Source organism: Trichechus manatus, unplaced genomic scaffold (assembly GCF_000243295.1).
Source record: "Trichechus manatus latirostris isolate Lorelei unplaced genomic scaffold, TriManLat1.0 scaffold00012, whole genome shotgun sequence".
In the NCBI taxonomy this organism is placed as follows: Eukaryota; Metazoa; Chordata; class Mammalia; order Sirenia; family Trichechidae; genus Trichechus; species Trichechus manatus.
This window is the reverse complement of record NW_004443948.1, coordinates 16346283-16368731: the sequence shown is the minus strand read 5'-3', so window position 1 is coordinate 16368731 and position 22449 is coordinate 16346283. Positions and strand designations below refer to the sequence as shown.

The 22449-nt window shown below is 39.3% G+C and overlaps 1 protein-coding gene across 1 annotated transcript in view; it reads right to left on the bottom strand.

The window, feature by feature from the left end:
* LOC101344692 (multidrug resistance-associated protein 1-like) overlaps window positions 1-22449 on the bottom strand; it is a 101419-nt gene that overhangs the window by 23125 nt on the left and 55845 nt on the right. The window contains exons 16-18 of the mRNA XM_012554133.2: window positions 19074-19149; window positions 12110-12170; window positions 11141-11360 (exon numbers count right to left, since the gene is read on the bottom strand). Of these exons, the coding sequence (XP_012409587.2) occupies window positions 11141-11360; window positions 12110-12170; window positions 19074-19149 (357 nt within the window). The remainder of the gene's footprint in view (window positions 1-11140; window positions 11361-12109; window positions 12171-19073; window positions 19150-22449) is intronic.

The following is a 22449-nucleotide window of genomic DNA, read 5'->3' as shown; positions in this document are numbered from 1 at the left end:
TCTGCTTAAGTTAATAAGTATGACACTGGAAGTCTTCACGCTGGGATCCAGACACGTAGGCTGGGCTTCTCTAAAATCACAATGAGGAGGACTTCTTTCTATGTATGTCACTCATACTGTTGCTGTCAAGTAAATTCCAACTCATGACCACCCCAGGTGTGTAGAGTAAAACTGCTCCATAGAGTTTTCAAGGTTATGACCTTCTGGAAGCAGATTGCCAGTCCTGTCTTCCGAGGCATCTCTGAATGGGTTCGAATAGCCAATCTTTCAGCTAGTAGTCAAGCGTGTAATGATTTGTGCCAGGGACGTCCACACTGTTGTTGTTGTGTGTCTAGTCAATTCCAACTCATAGTGACCCTTTAGGACAGAGTAAAATTGTCCCATAGCATTTCCTAGTCTGTATTCTTTATGGGAACAGATCATCAGTTGTTTTCTCCTGCAGAGCAACTGGAGTGTTCAAAGGACGGACCTTTCAGTTACCAGCCGAGCACTTAACCATTCGGCCACCAGGGCTCCCTACTTTCACACTAGAAACCTGAACTACCAAATACCATACCATACTCATTGCCGAGGAGTCGATTCCAATTCACAGCACCCCTATAGGACAGAACAGGACTGCCCCATAGGGTTTCCAAGGAGTGGATGGTAGATTTGAACTGCTGACCTTTTGGTTAGCAGCCATAGCTGTCAACCACTGCGCCACTGTAACAGGTGCATAGTTTCTTCTGTATTCCAGGGCTCCAAACCAGACCCATTGCCATCAAGTTGATTTCGACTCATAGCGACCCTGTAAGATAGAGCAGAACTGCCCCACAGGGTTTCCAAGGAACAGCTGGTGGATTTGAACTACCAACCTTTTGGTTAGCAGCCTAGAAACTTTAATTTACTCTTTAGGATCAGCTTTCTAGTTTTCATTGTACTGTTACTATGCCACTTGCTGTACATATTGGTGGTGGTGGTACATGGGGGGCGGAGAAGAGGGGAAATGATGTAGGAGAGGCTTCCAGGCCAGCAGAACAATGCTCTACTGAATCACTTTGATTACCTGCATGCAACTCAATCCTACTCTCTGTATCCGTGATCCTAAATTTAAGGTTTCTCCAAGGTTCAGCTTAGAACCTCTCCTTCTTCTGTTAGAGCTTCTCCAGTATCTGCTCCTGGCTACAGGTTATTCTACCCTTGATTATCTATCAGTATAATAACTTATGTAGAAATTTATCACCCTGAAATCCCCTGAAGCCTTTCCTCTTGTATTTATTCACTGTCATCTTAATGGAATTTTGAGAAGGAAAAGAAATGATCCACTCAGTCATCTTAAACTGGAAGCCACAGCGTACTCTTCAAACATAATACTTTGAAAATAAGTTGCCTGTATTTTATACACTGGCTTAGAGAAAGGAAGTTCTAACAATGAGGCATAAAACACAATAGATTAGAGACAGGCAAAGTGTCTTAGAGATATTTTAAAGCAAATAGCTGGGACCCAATATAAAGATGTTCAAGGCTATTTCTTTTTTAGAAAAGGAGGTAAGAACTCTAATATTGTTATTAAAAAACAGATGTAACAGATGCATAGTTTCTTCTATATTCCAGTTTTGTTTGAATGTTAGCCTTCTATATTACTCATAGCAGGTCTATAGTATTAACATGTGAAAGTGCTTTTTATGCTTTAAAGCTCTAAAAAAATGTGAGTCACGATGATGCGATGATGTCAGCCAACACAGGCAGCTCTTGATTGCACCAGGTTCCAGGAGACATAGCTGTGGGCTACTGAAAAAAATCAGAAGTCATAGATTTCTGAATTTTTAGACTAATCTTACTTCTGAAAAGGTAATTTACAATTGCATTTAATAATAAGCTTTACATTTTATTTTTTTTAATGCGAAAAATCTAATAAGGAAGAAGGAAGATTTAGACAAGATTTATAATCTAGCGACAATAGACCACTATCCACCAAATCTAAGAAGGAAAAATTTTTATGATTAAACTGCAAAATCTGTTGTCTTAGTGACAAATATGTTTGAAATTTACTGATAGTTAATTAAAATGTGATTTTATACAAGTAATACTGTAAACATTAAATTTGCATACATTATCTATTTTAGGAAATGGTATTTGTTCATTGGAAGTTTTAAAATATTCTTCAAGGATCTTGATTCTACTCTAAAGCTGTAACATTACTTCACTGGATTGGTGACTTAGTCATCTAGTGCTGCTATAACAGAAATACCACAAGTGGATGGCTTTAACAAAGAGAAATTTATTCTCTCACACTCTAGGAGGCTAGAAGACCAAATTCAGGGGGCCAGCTCCAGGGGAAGGATTTCTCTCTCCGTCAGCTCTGGGGAAGGTCCTTGTCATCAATCTTCCCCAGTCTAGGAGCTTCTTAATGCAAGGACCCTGGGTCCAAAGGATACGCTCCGCTACTGTTTCTGCATTCTTGGTGGCATGGGATCCCTGTCTTTCTGCTCACTTCTCTCTCCCTTTATCTCTTGTAAGATAAAAGGTGATGCAGGCCACACCCCAGGGAAACTCCCCTTACATCAGATCAGGGCTGTGACCTGAGCAAGGGTGTTGCATCCCACCCTAATCCTCTTTAACATAACCTAATCTTGCCTCATTAACCACAGGCAGAGATTAGGGTTTACAACACATAGGATAATCACATCAGATCACAAAATGGTGGACAACCACACAACACTAAGAATCATTGCCTAGCCAGGTTGACACACATATTTTTGGAGGACACAATTCAATCCATAACATTTCACCCTTTGGTCCCCCCAAAATTCATGTCCTTGCCACAAGTTAAACATATTCACCCCATCACATCTTAACAAAAATCTTAAATCAATTCCAAGTCCAAAATCCAAAAATTCCTCACCTCTGAAATCTAGAATACAAGTTATATGCTTCCGAAGTACAATGGTGGAACAGGCACAAGCTAGACATTTCCATTACAAATGGGAGAAATTGGAGGGAAAGAAGGGGTAACAGGCACAAATACATTACATTAGCTCTCAAGGCTTGAAAATAATCCTCTGTTCTCTGAGACCATTTATGTAATGGCCCTGCCCTCCAGACTCTGGGTGTTGGCCACACTCTCCAGATTCTGGGTGGAGGCCCATGGGCCCTGGGCTTCAGCTCCAACTTCTAGGGTCACTAGAACGGCAACTCTGCTCCCTTGCATTTGGATTTAGACCATCTGAGTGGTGACCCTACCCCCTTGGCCCTGGCAGGCCCCATTTTTCTACCCTTGGTCATGGCAGCCCTGCCCCCTCAGCTTTAGGAAGTGGATCTGGCCCCATCCGGCTGGCACTTGTAAAAGGCAGCCCCACACTCCAGAACCAAGTTGGTGAACATCTGACTCTTTTAAACCTAGGAGGCTGTAGCCCCACTGTCTTAGTTATCTAGTGCTGCTTTAACAGAAATACCACAAGTGGATGGCTTTAACAAAGAGAAGTTTCTTTCTTCACAGTAAAGTAGGCTAAAAGTCTAAATTCAGGGTGTCAACTCCAGGGGAAGGCTTTTTTCTCTCTGTTGGCCTTCTCATCAGTGTTCCCTTGGACTAGGAGCTTCTCCACGCAGGGACCCTGGGTCCAAAAGACTTGCTCTGCTCCCAGCACTGCTTTGTTGATGGTATGAGGTCCTCCTGTCTCTCTGCTCCCTTCTCTCTTTTATATTTCAAGAGATTGCCTCAGGACACAATCCAATCTTGTAGATTGAGTCCTGCCTTACTAACATAACAGCCACCCATCCTCCCTCATTAACATCACAGAGGCAGGGTTTACAACATGGAGGAAAATCACACAATACTGGGAATCACGGCCCAGCCAAACTGATACACACATTTTTTGCAGGACATAATTCAATCCATAACATCCACCCTTTGAAACCCTATAGGCCATAGCTCCACCCTTTGAGATTCCAAAGGTTGTGGCCCTACCCTTTGAGACTGAGGCAGCTCTGCCTCTTGTGTTCCCTGTCTCTTCAGTTTCTGCTTCCTGGTTCCTTGACCTCTCAACCCCTTGGGCATCTTGGGCTGGCATCTGCCCTGCTTGGGGAAGTGTTCCAAAGCTCTTTAATTCTACCTAGAAGTGCCTGGAGGCACTCTACTCTGACAGTAAACTTTGGCTGGAAGGCACTCAGCTCTCTTGCTCCATGGGTCAGCAAGCCTAGCTTCACTGGTAAGTGCCTGGAGGCAGCCCACTCCTCCAGGAAGCCTCCTGTGCAAAGGCACTCAGCTCTCTCGCTCTGTGGGCTGGCTCCAGTGCCGTCTCGTGCTGGTCTCCTGGTTCTACGGCTGCCATTTCTCTGTTGCTGCTGTTTCTCTGCTGTTGCTGTTTCTCTGCTGCTGGTGGTCCTCTGCTGCTGCTTGTCCTCTGCTGCTGCTTCTCGTCTCCAGTGTTATAGCTCTCCTCACTTCCTCCTGAGTCACCACCAGAATTGTCTTTGATGTCTATAATTTCACCAAGTCTCTTCAAGGCAATCTAGGCTTTTACTGTTAGTCACCTTAAAATTCTTCCAGCCTCTACCCATTCACAGTTTCAAAACAGCTTCCACATTTTAGGTATGTTAGATCAGCACCCCATTCTTCCAGTATCAAATTTTATCTTAGTTATCTAGTGCTGCTATAATAGAAATACCACAAGTGGATGGCTTTAACAAAGAGAAATTTATTCTCTCACAGTCTAGGAAGCTAGAAGACCAAATTCAGGGTGCCAGCTCCAGGGGAAGGCTTTCTCTCTTGGCTCTGGGGGAAGGTCCTTGTCATCTTCCCCTGGTCTAGGAGTTTCTCAGCACAAGGGCCCCAGGTCCAAAGGACATGCTCCCCTCCTAGTTCTGCATTCTTGTGGTATGAAGTCCCTTTCTCTCTGCTTGCTTCTCTCTCCTTTTATCTCTTGTAAGATACAAGGTGATGCAGGCCACACCTCAGGGAAAATCTCCTTATATAAGATCAGGGCTGTGACCTGAGCAAGGGTGTTGCATCCCACTCTAATCCTCTTTAACATAAGCTAATCTTGCCTCATTAACCACAGGCAGACATTAGGATTTACAACACACAGGATAATCACATCAGATCACAAAATGGTGGATAACCACACAATACTGGGAATCATGGCCTAGCCAAGTTGACACATTTTGGGGGGACACAATTCAATCCACAACATTGGTTTGAATTTAGTCCTTCATATGAATGTGTGGTAGACTTAGATATAAAAATCTATATATTTATAGATATTTCTCCTGCTTCTCAGAAGTCCAGATCTTTACATCTATTTTTTTCCTCCTTGTCTTGCAAATTGCAAGCCAATAAACTTGACTCTAGCTTATTCAAACCCAGACACATTGAGAAGCCCTGTTCTTTTGTACTACAGATTATCCTTAGATGTTATTTTATTTACTGACATAGCTTCTCTTTCCCCAGTGGATGCTGTTAACGGAATGATAGAACAAACATGAATCTGTCTCACAATGTCTCCTTATTTTCTGAAGGAAAATCTTATAAGTAGTACTATGACCACACAATAAAAATAAGATAGGAAGGAGAAAGGACAAGCAAAGCCCTAAGTTGCATATTTTAATTTTAGCTTCATTTTCTATTACTCTTCATTCTATATCTTTCTCTGTTTTCCCTTATAAATATCCTTGGCTATCACAACATCCATGTAGATGCCTCTATTATTTATTTTTTATTTGAACTCGTCATTGCCTTCTCTTAAGTTGCCTTCCTTTCTTCTTATAAACACAATAAATTGTTTTCATTTATAAAATGGATGCTTTTGTGTATCCTTTTTCTTACTCTTTCAAATCACATAACTTCTTCAAAGGACATATATAATGTTTGTACTCGTTAATTCTCAAAGTATTATTTAACTACCTAGTATCTGTATTCTTTTCCCACCTCTCTCCTAAAGATGTTGCCTTGTCTCTAATCAAGGGTCTTTTCTCAATTTTCTTCTTCCTTACATTTTTGCAGCATTTCAGAACCCTTGAGACTTTTCTTGAAACACTACCTTTTTTGGGTTTTGTTACATCATACTTTTATGGCTCACTTGGACGGCAGCGTACCACAGTATGGAATTTCCCAAAGCACATTCTGTGGAACACAAATTACTCAAGATGTTAATGGACAATACAAGAAGAAAAAGTGTGGTCAAATGGATTTGAGAAAGACTGGGTTAAGCAGAGCTAAACAGATCAGTTATATCTCAAAACCTTTAATGAGGGCAACATGTGTACTACCTGTTTAATGAAAAACATATTTTGTTCTGTAAACCTTCATCTAAAGTGAGAATAGCAGCACAACTGGAAGAACGTAAGTAATGTCACTGAACTGTGCATATAGAAATTTTTGAAATGGTGTATCTTTGGCTATGTGTATTTTCACCAAAAAAAAGGTTGAGAAGTTAGAGGGTTCACATGTTGTGGGGTTGTTAAGCAATGTCATAAAACAATATGTGTACTGACTGTTCAATGAGAAACTATTTGTTCTGTACACTTTCATCTAAATTACAATCTAAAAAAATTTAAAAAAAACTTTTAATGAAGGAAAGAAAGAAGATTTCGCACTCATAGAAGAATATCGTTCTCAGTTTCTCAAACCTGCTGGAATATAGAAAGCCCTGTTTTTGTGGTGCATTTCATTACTGTTTCATGTAAAACCCTTTTAGGAATGTTAATTTAGTGGTCAAGAACATAGGCTCCAGAGTCAGGTAGATATGGATTCAAATCCTGGCTGTGAAACTTACTAGCTGTAGGACTTTAGGCATATTACTTATCTTTACCACTGTTAAATAATAGTTAACACTGTTGTTATGTGCTCAGAAATTTTCTAGGTGCTCACCACATATTATCTAATCACTAGAACAATATTTGCGTAGGTATTATCTACATTTTATAAGTCATAAAATTGAAAGTCTGAGTAATATGTCCAAATTTAAAGAGTTCCTCATTAGGATGTATGTTAAGTGAATTAATGTATTAGCTTAAATCACATGAAGTTGCCATTCTGTGGTTCAGAAAAGGTCAAATATAGGCAATTTCCTTTGGTTCAGCCTCTACAAAATGCTTTGGGTTTCCAGGCAAGCACTTACATTATAGTGGTTGTTGTTTTATTTGTTTGTATATCTTTGAGCAAAAATTTATCTCTGCTCATTCTCTCTGAAGTCCATTCCCTAATCGTCTTCATGTGGACATTCCCCAGGAATCTGTCCTTCACCCTCATGGTTCTTAATCCTCATTCATGATGATCAGATATGCTCTTATGGCTTCGTTTATTACCTCTAGACAATTATTCCAAGTCTAAGTAGAACCACAGAGCTACAGAATGTTAGATTTTGGAGGAAATTTAGGTATTATCTAGTCAATCCCCTCATTTAAAATATAAAGAAACTTGCTTTCCTTTCCACACATGCATTTAACCCACCTACTGGGGAGAAAAACAGCTGCAAAGTACATTAACACTTTCATTAAATGTGTCCAAAATTGAATTCACCATCTGTCTGCTCCACCAATTAAGGCTCCCTCCTACTTTTCTAATTGCTGTTGCCATTGTTCTCCCAGTCACCCAACCTGAACCTCAAAATCATGACTGATATCTCCTCCAACTCACCCTCAAATTCCCAATATTCTAATGAGTTTTCACTAGAATGTCTTTTCCATCAATCTTTTTCTCCATCCCCATTATAGCTATTTGACCATGTTTCATGCATGTTTATCATTTATTTATTCAATCCTATTCTGTTTCTAACCCACTGGTTAGCAGTGGACTAGACAACGTGGATGACACAAAGATGGGTCATATAACAGATCTTTATATACTAGTTCACCTTCCATCTAGACTCCTGAAACACTTGATTATTCCTTCCTTCCCTACAACCTCAACTTCTCCCTAGTTTCCTTGACTTTAGTCTATCCAATAAATATGCATCTTCTTTACATTGCCAAATTACTCTTACTATGAAATATAACTCCCAACTATGTCACTTATTTTCTTAAATTCCCAGTGTATTCCAATTGCCTTTTCAAATATCATCTCCAACATGTCTTCAAATTATCTTTCCACCTCTAGTTCCCCAATTACCCTACTAATAGCCTAGGACCACTCAAACTGTCACCCTCATTCTTGCTTAAATCCCTCCTGACCTTCTCTAAATGGCCATAGATTGGCATCAAAACCTGTCTAACTTCAGAGGGGTAATGATGACCAGGATCAGCACAAAGCTGATTCCCATGAGGTGGAGGTCAGACATACCTCCACTCTCCAAACTTTTTACCAAATCTGACACCAGCCATCCCTCCCAGGGCACTCTTCACCTCTCCTCTGGGTTCAATACTCCATTTCAGTGGCCACACAGAACTCACAGACCATACTTACATTAAGGGGCTTATTAAGGAAGTAATAGGGTACAACTTGGGATAAGGATCAACAGGCTACAACTCAAGATAAGGATCAGGAAGCACATAGGCAAAGTCTCCCTTCTTCAGTGCAGGACAGCTCTCTCAGCTCCTCTCAGCCATGCAGGCCTCCTCTCAGACCCTCATCAGGACAGGCCTCCTCTTGGAACCCTGAGGACAGGCTCCCCATGGCCCCCTCAGGACAGGCTCCTATTGGCTCTGCTGTCTGTCATCACTGGCTCTGCCACTGGGCCCCTTTTGGGCCTGTCACTGTCTTCAGTGTTATAGCACTTGACCCAGATTACAGCTCTTAAGAGGTTCCTTGCCTCCTTTCTCCCTGCTTCTTCTCTCTTCTCTCTTAGCTTTTTTCCTTTCTGCTTCTTCCTGCTTCCTGTCTTCCTGCTTCTTTCTGTCTGAAAAACTTCTGTGGGGTTGGCTGCATATATGCACAAGCTCCTCATCAATTTCAAGGCACAGCCCTCCCACCAGGGACACAAACCGGCAATTCCTTCTCTGTTTGCCACAGACACTACATTTGCATAGTAGTCTACAGACACTTCATTTGCATGGTTTATTGACCAATCCCTGCAAGGTGCATATCAATCACAGGGCAGGCTGCAGCCCAGGACCAGACAGAAAGTATCAAACCACAAGTTGTTTACAGCTTACCCAGAAAATGTCAATCAACCTGGACAAAAGTTAACAAACCCTCTAGGATAGAAAACTAAGGCAAGAGTAACTTCTCAGGGCTTAGGGGAAAAGTCTCTCAAGCTGTTTTTCAAAGAACTAAGGCAAAAGGCCACATAAAGGAACTCATTTCACCACACTTCCCTACCCCATCTTTATTCACACTATTTCTCTATCAGTTTTCCCTCCTTCTCCATGATCTTAATTTGATGAAATTCTATCCATCCCTTTAGTTCCATGTCAAATGCCAACAATTTCTTAGAAACCATCTTAATCTCTAAACCAAATATGGTCTTCCCTTGCTCTGAATCCTCACAGTGCTTTCTTTTACTTCTTTTATAGCACTCATTGTTTACCTTGTAGTTTATTATGTACCTGACCTAGGCATTATCAGGCTTTAAACTTATTAAGAGATTCATTCACCCATCTTCACATCACTCAGAACCCTTGCATATACAGTGAGTGGCCATGTAGTCAAGACTTGTGAATCCTATGTGAGTTCACATATGAATCTCAGTTTCCCCAACTGTAAAATGGGGATAATACCACCTTTCCGAAGAATTATAGTCAAGATTAAATGAGACAGGGAAGGCAGCACAACTTGACCAAGGCAAAGTCACAGAAGATTCCAAGACATATTCATACAGCTTAAGGGACTGAGTTGCTGAGGCTGAGGGCTGGGAGACATCTCGGTCAATTGGCATAACACAGTTCATAAAGAAAATTTTCTACATATCACTTTGGTGAGTAGCGTCTAGGGTCTTAAAAGCTTGTGAGTGGCCATCGAAGATACATCTATTGGTCCCATCATGTTTGGAGCAAAAGAGAATGAAGAAAACCAAAGACACAAGGAAAATATTAGCCCAAAGGACTAACGGACCACATGAACCACAGCCTCCACCAGCCTGAGCCCAGAAGAATTAGATGGTGCCTGGCTACTATCTGACAGGGGTAAAAATAGAGGGTCCCAGACAGAGTGGGAAAAAAATGTAGAACAAAATTCAAATTCACAAAAAAAAGACCAGACTCACTGGTCTGACAGAGACTAGAGGAATCCCCGAGACCATGGTCCCCAGATACCCTACTAATTCAGAATTAATGCCACTTCTGAAGTCCACCTTTAAGCCAAAAATTAGACAGGCCTATAAAACAAACACAAACACACGTGAAGAACATGCTTCTTAGTTCACTCAAATATACAAGACCAAATGAGCAACACCTGCCCAAAAGCAAAGACAAGAAGTCAGGAAGGGGCAGGAAAACTGGACAAATGGACATGGTGAACCCAAGGGGGAAAGGGAAAGGGGGAGACTGCTGACACATTGCAGGGATTGCAACCAATGTCACAAAACATAAATTTTTGAATGAAAAACTAATTTATACTGTAAACTTTCACAAGCTACTAACTCCTTTAATCTTCAGATTATTCATCTGTAAACTGGAATAATAATAGCAGCCACATCTTATCAGTTGCCATGAAGTCAATTTTGACTTATGGCAACCCCAAGTATTGCAGAGTAGAACTGTACTCCATAGAGTTTTCAAGCCTTTCTAATCTTTCAGAAGCAGATCACCAGGCCTTTCTTATAAGGCACCTCTGGGTGGGTTTGAACACCAACCTTTCAGTTAGTAGTCAAATGGTTAACTGTTTGCACCACCCAGGGACTTCCTAGCTACCTCATAAATACATGTGAAATGCCCAGTACAGTCCAAAGCATTTAAAGAGTACTCAATTTAAGTGTTAGCTATAGTCAGTAGTACACAAGAACATAATGTAGCTCAATAACATGTAATCCTAAAAACACAATAAAAATTTAAAAAAAAAGATTAATTGAGACAAAAATGCAAATTGTTTAATGTGACTTGTAGCTGAGGTGTATAAGTTTTGAGTTACTTTCTCAATTATGGTGTATTGCAGGTGTATACATATGAAATATTCCAAAATATCTGATAACTAAGGCATAGATTTTATTTGAAATAGTATGATGTCATATTTTGCATTTTGAATCAACTAGGTCGGAAAGAAAAGAAAGAGCATTTGGATTTTTTTTACCTTGAATTAATCCCAATAATCCATAGATATTAAGTTTATAGCTTCTTAATTGCTTCCATTCTTTAAACTCATCCATGTGCTTTGCTTCTTTTGTCCAGGCACTTAGCCACAGAGTCTGTCCAATGCCCACCAAATTCTGTCCTATGTAAGTGGCCAAAGTCAGCCACACCCAGGGCCAGCCGAAGGCTTGGAGGTACTTTACGATTATTGAGAACTTCAACTAAAGGCAAAATTGACATAAGATTAGGTTATTGAAAAACAGTGACACGCCAATTTTGATTGTCCCGTTAGCGATACTTTCTGAATTAGCATCAGTTAGATAAACAGCATGATATACGACTTCAAAGCTGTGCTTTAAAGTCAGACAAACTAGGTTTAAGACCTACTCTGACATTTCCTACACTTTGTGATCTTGGTCAAGTTACTAACTCCTTTAATCTTCAGGTTATTCACCTGTAAACTGGAATAATAATAGCAGCCACCTCATATCAGTTGCTGTTGATTCTGACTCATGGCAACCCCATGTATTGCAGAGCAGAACTGCACTCGATAGGGTTTTCAAGCCTTTCTGATCTTTCAGAAGCAGATCACCAGGCCTTTCTTCTGAGGTACCTCTGTGGGCTTGAACCATGAACCTTTCAGTTAGTAGTCAAACATTTAATAGGGACTCCTATCTATCTCATAAATACATGTAAAATGCCCAGTACAGTCCTAAGCATTTAAAAAGTACTCAATAAACACTAGCTATAGTCATTAGTACACAAGAACACACGTAGCTCAATAACATGTAATCCTAACTAAACACCACTATAATACACAACAGTTCCATTTTATTTCATTTCTTTAAGCTATTACATGGCAACCCTCCTCAAATTCAATAAGAGATTTATAGTATTTATTAATAATTCAACATAATATTTTATATTTCAGTGGTTAACAACAAATAATACTAGTTCTTCTGGTGCTTACCCCATCAACGGGGATCTTTTCTTTTCTCATTGAGAACTGTTTTCCTCGATCCAAAGAGGGCCTGATAAAGAAACACAATGTTTGTTTTTTTAAGTTTTAGATCAACCAATATTAAAAAAAAGTTAGACATTCTCAACCACTTTGTCACAAAGTATCCTCTCCTTTGTCATATGCTCTGCTCACCTTAACAATCACCTGTCTTTGCTCTGGCAATAACCTTGTTCCTTTAGTCTTCTCAAAGAGAAATTGTTTCTTTTTCCATACCCCACATATTTTAGGGCCAGGGCATGATGTCTGATTTTTCACTGCTACTTGTAGATAATTACCTTTCCAACTTGGGCAAAATCCCTGGATGCTTTAAGACTAATGCCATCTGGCCATATTATATTCCAGCCATTTTCATCTACTGGGCTCCTGGTGTATCAGGAGACAGAGCACCTGGCTCTCTCTTCTGATATTCTTCTGCCACTATCCTGAGAGATGTCATAGCTTACACAGACAACTCTATAAAACTAAAAATCTTTTCAATTTCATGACCTTCATATGTCCAGGGTCCTTTACCTACACTCACTTTGGGCATCAACTTCCATGTTGTTGATGTTATTGTTAGGTGACCTTGAGTCTATTTTTTACACATAACAACCCCATGTGATAGAGTAAAACGGCCCCATAGGGTTTTCTTGGCTGTAATCTTTATGGAAGCAGATTGCCAGGTCGTTCTCCTGTGGAGCTGCTGGGCGGGTTTGAACTGCTAATCTTTTGGTTAGCAGCTAAGCGCTTAACCATTGCGCCACCAGGGCTCCTATGACTCCTACCGATTACTAACCTAACATGCTTGTTAATATTGCTGTAGTCTTTTCTGTATATGTGTGTGTGATATATTAATATAAATGCTGCTCTATAACTAATCTTTAATTTTTTAAAAATTGCATATATGGACTTTATAACTCAGTATATGTTGTCGTTGTTGTTGTGTGCCATCAAGACGATTCCGACTCATAGCAACCCTATATGACAGAGTAGAACTGCCCAACAGGGTTTCCTAGGCTGAAATCTTTACAGAAGCAGATCGCCAGGTTTTTTCTCCCACGGAACCACTGGTGGGTTTGAACTGCTGACCCTTCAGTTAGCAGCTGAGTGCTTAACCATTGTGCCACCAAGGCTCCTAACTCAATATCTAATGAACATCAAATAATCAAATATTCTTCTATGACAACATGATATTTTGTCATATAGCAACACAATAGGTTATCATTTTGCTATAATTTAACAATAGTAGTTATGCTGGTAGCAGGTTTGTTTTAATTATTACTTGATGAACTTTTTTTTACATATCTCTCGTCTCTTGTAATAAATTCCCATATACAGGTGCATGGGACATGCTAAATTCTAAGTTTTTTGATATATCTACTGTGAAACTGACCTCTAAAAATACCGAATAGGTGTGTACTCTCCTCAGGAGACTGTGAGAATCCCCCAGTTCTCGACATTTCCCATTTTATTTATCAGAAAAAGAAGTGCCTTATTTGATCAGTCTAGTAGTTCTTACTTTCTAGTGTCAGGTACCAGCGTCAAAGAACATTCTCTGGGAGGTTACAGTACATGCCCTTTGTAGGATCAACTTCACCATCAGGGAAAGATACACTATTTAACAGACACTTTCATTGGAATAGATCCTGCTATATGATTTAGGTTAATTACTGTCATCATCCTTTAAGCCCTTGGCACGCTTTCTGTTTGGATAAGCAAATTTAGCATTGGTATCAAGCCAAAAAAAATAATTCTTACTGTAGCTGAACATAAAATGCTATGAAGTCTAACTGTTAAAAGGGAATTAAAGCTTTCTAAATAAGACATAACTAACATAGACCAATAATTTATTGGACACATTACATGGCTTTTCCAAACTAAAATGTTTTGTATTATTTTTCCACAAAAATACTGCATGTGGTTCTGGGTACTTTTTTTTTTTTTTTTTTTTTTTTTATGAAAAGAAGGTTTTATTTGAATCCCTTGAAAGAGCAAATTATTTCATGCTGGGAGAGAAGTTTCCAAAGTGAGCCTTGCTGTCTTTCAGAAACCCTCAAGAAAATTGGCACAACATCTATCTGCATACTTTTGTAAAAAAAGGCATAAAATTAATATATTGAAACCATTATCCCTGAACTGAGCACACAGTTTCAAAATAGTTAGGCACACAGTATGTCTATCTTCCTGTTGTTGTGTGCCATTCAGTAGATTCTGACTCATAATGACCCTATTGGACAGAGTAGAACTGCCCCATAGGGTTTCCTAGGTTTTAATATTTACAGAAGCAGATTGTCAGCTCTTTTCTCCTGTGGAGTGCTGGACAGGTTCAAATTGCTGACCTTTATCTTAGCAGCAGAGCACTTAACCATTGCACCACCAAGGATGCTATACAGTATGCATGGAAGGATTAAAGTCATTAAGAGTGGCTGACGTGAATACCAGAAGAGGGCACTCTAGATACCAGAACAGTGCTGCCACTCTATCTTATTCAGGGAAGACAATAATAGGTATTTAAAGAAATAAAATAATTAAAATGTTCTATACACATTCAGACAAAAATGGAAAATATGGAAACAGTTCAAAATATTTTAGTCCTTATAAGAAAAGTGAACTAATGCCATTAAAGTAACACTAATTTTCAGAAGGAGAGACTCTCAGCCATTATTTGGTCTGATCTCCTTCCTTTCCACTTTATTCCTGACTGGCAAGTAGCCAGTTTTCCCAGGAACCCTTCCATGAGGAGGATTTATCATATTCTAGTTCAAAACACCCAACTGTAGAAAGGCTTTAACTGTTGAGGTGTTTCAGCCTGCTTGTATCTTCTAATTTCCAGTCTATCTTAATTCTACAGTTACTTGTTATTAGTTGCCATCAAGTTAATTCTGACTCATGGCGACCCCATGTGCGCAGAGTAGAACTGCTCCACAGGGTTTTCAAGGCTGTGAAAGGCCACCAGGTCTGTCTTCTGAAGCAGCTCTGGGTGGGTTCAAACCACCAACCTTTTGGCTAGCAGTGGAGTGCTTAACCGTTGTGCTACCCAGGGACTCCATACTAGCTGGAAATAATTGGATAAATCTAAGAGAGAGAAAATTAGGTTGAAAAACCAGGAAAAATATCTTCATGTAATATTATCTTACCAAACAGTAGAGCAGATAAATAATGAAAGCTACAATAACATATAGCTTAGAAAGTAGCAAACTAGAGTAGCCAAACATGCATGTATTTTGAGAAAATAAATAAGGTTTCTCAAACATTATATAAAAATTTATTTAATTACTGTGGTTAGAAAATAAATGGGGAATGGGGTGGTTCATGGACCTACAATAAGGTTAGAATCAATTAGTTTTTATCACAATGGTTAAAAAGTAAGCTTGATGTTGGGTTGTATAAACAAGAATAGTACATATTGGAATTCTAAGGTGATCTTTCTAACGTACTCTTCATTGAAGAAGGAAATTCCAGAATGTTGGTTCCAGTTTGAGTTTTTGCAACCTGAGAAATATTTACAACATATTTATAAAGATTTTTATAGAGATTGAGATTCTTTTGCTAAAAAAGGAAAGAAGGAAGAGGTTCAATTTAGATACAATGATGTTATAAATCAGGAAAATGGATGTAGTGTAGAGGGAAGTATATGACTAAGTTTTACTATTTCTTGGTCTATAATTTTTACACTTTTAAGCAAGCTACTTATTGAGTCCTTACTGAGATAATACAAAGACAAAGCCTCTCTCTATGATTTAGAGATGTGCAGACCCCTGAGCAAAGACATGGGTGGTACAAATAGTTAAAGCACTCATCTGCTAACTGAAAGGCTGGAGGTCCACGTATACCCAGAGGTGCCTCAGAAGAAAGGCCTGGAGGTCTACTTCTGAAAAATCAGCCATTGAAAACCCAATGAAGCACAGCTCTACTCTGACATACATGCAGTAGCCATGAATCAGAATCGACTCAACAGCAACTGGGAGACTATAGAGCACATGACTGCCAAAGCATCTATTTAAATGCTTTTGGATATGCCTTTCTTGAAGGGTTTTAAAAAATGATATTCTTTTAAATGGAACTTATTAAGTTATGATAGCCAAAAATAAATAAATGATGGATTAGAAAACCCTGAGGGCTCTTCCCGTCTCTAGAGATCTATTCATCCATTCAACAAATATTTATTGAACACTAAACCACTAAAAGGTATGTGTCAGGGTTGTATCCTTTCACCATACTTATTCAGCTTGAATGCTGAGCAAATAATCCCAGAAGCTGGACTATATGAAGAAGAATGTGGCATCAGGATTGGAGGAAGACTCATTAACAACCTGTGATATGCAGATGACACAACCTGGCTTGCTGAGAGTGAAGAGGACTTCAAGCATTTACTAATGAAGATCAAAGACTAGAGCCTTCAGTATGGATTACATCATATATAAAGAAAACAAAAATTCTCACAACTAGACCAATAAGTAACACCATGAAAAATGGAGAAAATATTGAAGTTGTTAAGCATTTCACTTTAGTCGGATCCAAAATCCACACCCATGAAAGCAGCAGTCAAGAATTCAAAGGACGTATTCCAAATCTGCTGCATAAGACCTCTTTAAAGTGTTGAAAAGCAAAGATGTCACCTTGAGGACTAAGGTGCGCCTGACACAAGCCATGGTATTTTCAACTGCCTCATATGCATGGGAAAGCTGGACAGTGAATAAGAAAGACCGAAAAAAAATTGATGCCTTTAAATTATGGTATTGGTGAAGAATACTGAATATACCATGGACTGCCAGAAGAATGAACAAGTCTGTCTTGGAAGAAGTACAGCCAGAGTGCTCCTTAGAATCGAGGATGGTGAGACTAAGTCTCACATACTTAGGACATGTCTTCGGGAGGGACCACTCCCTGGAGAAGGACATCAGGCTTGGTAAAGTGGAAGATCAGCAAAAAAGAGGAAGACCTTCAACAAAACGGACTGACAAGGTAGCTGCAACAATGGGCTCAAGCATAACAATGATTATGAGGATGGTACAGGACAGAGTAGGTTTCATTACACATAGTGTCACTAGGAGTTGGGACCGACTCAACGGCACCAAACAACAACAAGGCTTTGCAGGTCACTGTAAGAAATTGGGATTTTACTCAGAGATGTGACTCCTTTAGAGGTTTTGAGCAGAAAAGTGACACGGTCTGACTTATAATTCAAAACGAATCACTCTGGATGCTGTGTTGTGAAGAGCCTGGGGGCAAGGATGGCAGCAGGAAGACCTGTACGAAGGCAATAACAATAATCCAAGTGAGAAATGACAGCAATCTGGACAAAGGTGGCAACTGTGAAGCTGATAAGATGATGAGTGGTGACTGAATTCTGGATTTCTGGATATATTTTGAAGGTAGAGCCAATGGGATTTAATAATAGATTGGATGTGGAGTATGAGAGTGTTACAGATGACTGCAAGATACTTTTGCCTGAGCAACTGACAGGATGGAGTTGCCATTAGCTGAGATGAGGAAGACTGCAGGGAATGGGGGACAGGCATATGTGTGGTTTGAGAAAATCAGGAGTTCTGTTTTGGACACAAAATCTCTAAGTGTCATTTAGACATTAAAGAGAAGTTTGAAGTTCAGAGGAGAGGTCTGGGGCAAAGATACAAACTTGAAAGAAATTAATATATAGATGTTATTTTAAGCCATGAGACTGGATAACACTAGGTACAGATAGAGAAGAGAAGCAGTCCAAGGTCTTTATGATAAACAAGGAACAATTTAGTTGACCTATGGAGTCAGCCAACTGTGGTATCTACACCAAATTGCAATATCCACATCATGTACACATCCTTTGGAATAACCAATCCTTTCAAAAATAAATTCATGATCTTTTTTTTTTTTTATTCAAGGCCCAAACTAGAAAATTCCCAACTATTGGACCCTGAAGTACTTGCTTCTCTGTAATCTATCCCGATTCTTCACTTGAAATTCTTCAAGTAATTTTGACCAGTGGCTGCTCCCTATATCTCTAGCTTCTTATTTTTCAATCCTCTCATTTCTATTAGTTTCCTCTTTAAGCCTCCTATTTGAGCAACTGCTGGCAAAGTATTGGGGGGAAATAACTGATTGGCTAATTTGCTTCAATCACTGCTCATTTTAGTCACCTACAAAAAAAAAAAAAGAAAATGAAGCATAATACAACAAAACCCAATCAGAGTCAAAGCTTTCATAATTTTTCTCAAAATTTCATTTCTCTCTTTCTCTCCTTCATTCATTCTCTCTCCCTCCTTCACTCCCTCCCGCCCTCTTGTTTTTCTAAGCAGGTTATTCAGCTCCTACACTAAATCCATATTTCTGGTCACATATCTTGGCCTGATGATCATCCTAGTCCACTGCAGAATTTTCAAGTCTAAAGCCTATTTGCACATTCATATCTATAGAGTATGTGAACACAATGGGATGGGAATATTTTTGGTACAAAAAAATCAAAGTGGATCTCTGCTACTAAAATTTGACTACAAATTGTTGACCGTCTAATGAGTACACGTTTCTATAAGTAAGTCATATCCATCTCACTTAAAAATTCAGACACATCCACCTAACTTAGTTTAAAACTAGAGACCACTGAGTACACTTTATACACAGGTGGGTGGTATAAATGGTTAAGGTGTTTGACTGGTAATCAAAAGGTTAGAGGTTCAAGTCCACCTACAGGTGCCTCAGAAGAAAGTCCTGGTGATCTACTTCCAAAAAATCAGGCATTGAAAACCCTCTGGAGTACAATTCTAATCCGATGTACAGGGGGTCACCAAGAGGTGGGATGAACTCAACAGCAACCATTTTTTTTGTTTGTTTTATAACATATAGATTCTTTTTATATTATGAATTTTAAATGCTAAAAAAAAAAAAAAAGCAATTTATCAGTCCATAAACTCTTTGAGCCTCATAGTATCCTAATACTCACCTATCTTTTTGTTCCTGGAATTGGTCTTTCGGTATACTTCTGGAGTTGAGTACATTGAATCCCTCTAAAACATGAGCTGTAAAGGAAGATGGTGAGCACTTTTATAGCCACATAAGCAAACAATTAACAAACTAGAGAGAAACATAATGAAGAGTTATTCAAGTTGGAGAGAGTTCTGTGTGCTGGATCCACATGTATACTGGGGAGCCCTTTCCTTTTGCTTACTATCTCCCCTTCACCCACAATGTTTTGAAATGTCTTAAAAACCGAGATCCATAATGAAAAGCATACAGAGAAATTATGTGAAGATCAGAGAGGGGCACTAACTTGCTCTGGACCTTCTATGGAAGGGTTAATCATCTGGCCAAGAGGAACTTGAGTCTAGCCTTTAAAAAAAAAAAAAAAAGTGATTTCACCAAGCCTTGTAGACAAATTTGATTATTATGAAAACTAATTTAAAAAACAAACGAACAATGGTAAATTTTCCCAAATCTCTGCCACGCTCTTTCTAATGTCACCAATAATAATAATGGCTTCTTATGAGGCAAGAAATAATATAATAACCCTTTTAGCCCTCGAAACTACCCACATATGAAAGATACTATAGTTATCCTTATTTTATACATAAGTAAACTGAGGCATAGAGAGTTTAGGTAAGTCACACGAACCAAAGTCATATCTAAAACTACAAGAGACTAAGGTTCAAGTTCAGTGTTGGTGCAAACGCTGAAATATTTTGATGATAAACACTTCAAAGCTAGGCATATTTTTGGCATTTACTAGTACTGATACTTAAACTCTTTGAATTTGAGACTTCTCACATCTGAAAGGAAATAACTGGACTTGAAGATTCCTAAGATTTCTTCTAAGAATTGTATGGTCCCTTTTTCCTAGAAGCAACCATCTAATCTCTAATGGCAGATTCTGGCTTACCTTAACTACCTCTATGAAACATGAGGACTCCAAGGCTCACAGAACGAAAATGCAATTTGAAGACGTTTTGACCTCTCTGATCTAAGGCACATTCTCACCTTTATAGCTTGTAATCACAGTATTCACTTTTATGTACTTATTTACAATTTACAGAGTGCTTTCACATGCAGTCTATCATTTGAATCCCAAAATGAGCTAATAAGAATAAGTAAATTCACCCATATTTTGCAGGGGAAAAAATAAAACTCAGAAAGGATAAATGACTTGTCTAAAATCCTGAGTTGTCAGAGAGAGAGAGAGATGGAAAGAGAGGGCAAGTAAGTGAGAGCGAGCGAGCAAGAGACAACTAGGCCATAAACTCCTGGCCTTCCACATTACATTTAATGTAATATTTAAGAGTTTGGTTGGCCTCTGGCCTGAAATAAAGGCAGATTGGATTCAAATTCTGCCACTTGCCACTTATAATCTGTCTTAACTTGAGTAAAATACCAAACTGTACCATGTAGCCTCAGAAGGCTTAAGGGAGAATTCAATAAACATAAAGCTCATGACTGTATCGACCTACTCAATACCTAACATGTCATCGATATTATTAGTATGCACACAAGTCAGACCAGAGTAAACCTGTAAATAAGTAAAATTTGTCATTAGTGATCTAACATCTTTCTTCGTAAACCCACTTCCCACTTCCTATTGATTATCTTATATAACATTCCATAAGGTGAGACTTGTAGATTTTTCAGAGCTAGCTGGAATCTTAGAGAGTCAATGTGTCCAAATCCAAATTATACTGTAAACTGTACTTTTTATGGTTTACTTTCTGAATTATCTGTTATCAACCCCAGTAGTGAGAGTGACAATGATAGAGGAGAAGAAAGACTGGGTAGGTCATAAGCAGTTTTGGAGAAAGAAGGAGATAAAAATGTGCACTTTTCGGTTCCATATCAGCCACTAGGAAAAACAGATTTTGCCCAAATCCTATACATCCTAAATGGGAAGAACCAGAAGAGTTAAATTATCTTTATGAAGATTCACATAATCATTGAGTGTCAAGACTAGAATCCATGGCTCCTGACATTTGGTCCACTGTTTTTTCCACAATGCTGTTTTTATTTTACTTTCATTGTAGTGTCACCTAAGTTAACAAGAATTTAAACAATGGAAGGATGGTGTACTTCTTAAACAGACACAAGATCAGACAGGATGAACTATAATAAATGAATGATAGATCACTGCATGATTTTAGAACCGGGGACCTAGTCATGGACCACATCTCTGAAACTGCACTCTTCTTCCAGGCAATCCATTTCCACTACACTTAGCAAAAAAAATGTCCTACGATGGAATTTGATATTTTCTTTCCACTTATGCAAATAAGAAAAAGAAAATCCAAACCAAGGCAGGCCTGCTTGCAGCATCTGTGGGGATCTGTGGGCAAGACTGCAAATGGCGGTCTGCATGCCATATGTCTAATTATTTAAAAGTTATAGATTGAAGCAACAGACTCTTAAATAAGTTCTATCACCTACCCTGACAACTATTACCTTTCCAATCACCTAGAAGGCCAGGTCCAGGTGAGAATTTCTGGACTCCCGAGAGTACCTCTGGGGAACGTGGCAGTATTGGACAAGGTAGTCCCCAGTCGAGTCCCTTACCCTCTTCTCTCCTTCTCAAGATCCATTCTGAACCACGAGAGGCCTTGCACATCTGTGGACACCCCAGCCCACATGTCCAGGCTCTGTACATGCCCCCTTAGCCACTCCTCAGGCCTAGGGGTGGTGTACACCAGAAGAGCACCCTGTACTTGGGAGGGCAGACCTGAAGAGTGATAGCCCAGGTCCTAGAAGCAGGCTTATGTCATTTGGGCAAAGGATTCTGGGATCCCAAGTGCCCAGAATATCATAAAGAAGTGACGGGAGGGCAGGGGAACCATGGTGGGCACAATCTCTTGGCCTCTTGGCCAGTGGGTCAGCCAGAAGAGAGCCAGAACAGGAGACTCTCTAAACCATGGAGTACAGGACGGATCACTTTGGCCCAGGTCTCTAGGCAGTACCACAGAACATCACAGTGAAGGGTGAAATACTGCTAGACGAAAAACAGTTTGCAAATTTGATTTTAACAGTTTGGTTCAGGTATTGTTCATTCATAAACACTGAATCAATTCTATAATTGGGTTTAAAACTATTTTTGCCTTGGTCTCTATGATCGCTAATGAAGTCACACTGTATACAGCAGATATTGAGATAATTAGGAAAAAAAGTTCAGTTTACGTTTTTCCTAACTCTCTCATAATACTTCTGATGGTGAGGTGTCAAGATCTATTAATGTTAGCCCAATGTGAAGAACAACCATTCCTGAGCATAACAACGATTGCGAGCATGGCGCAGGACCAGGCAGTGTTTTGTTCTGAGGTACGTAGGGTCACTATGAGTCCGAACTGAAT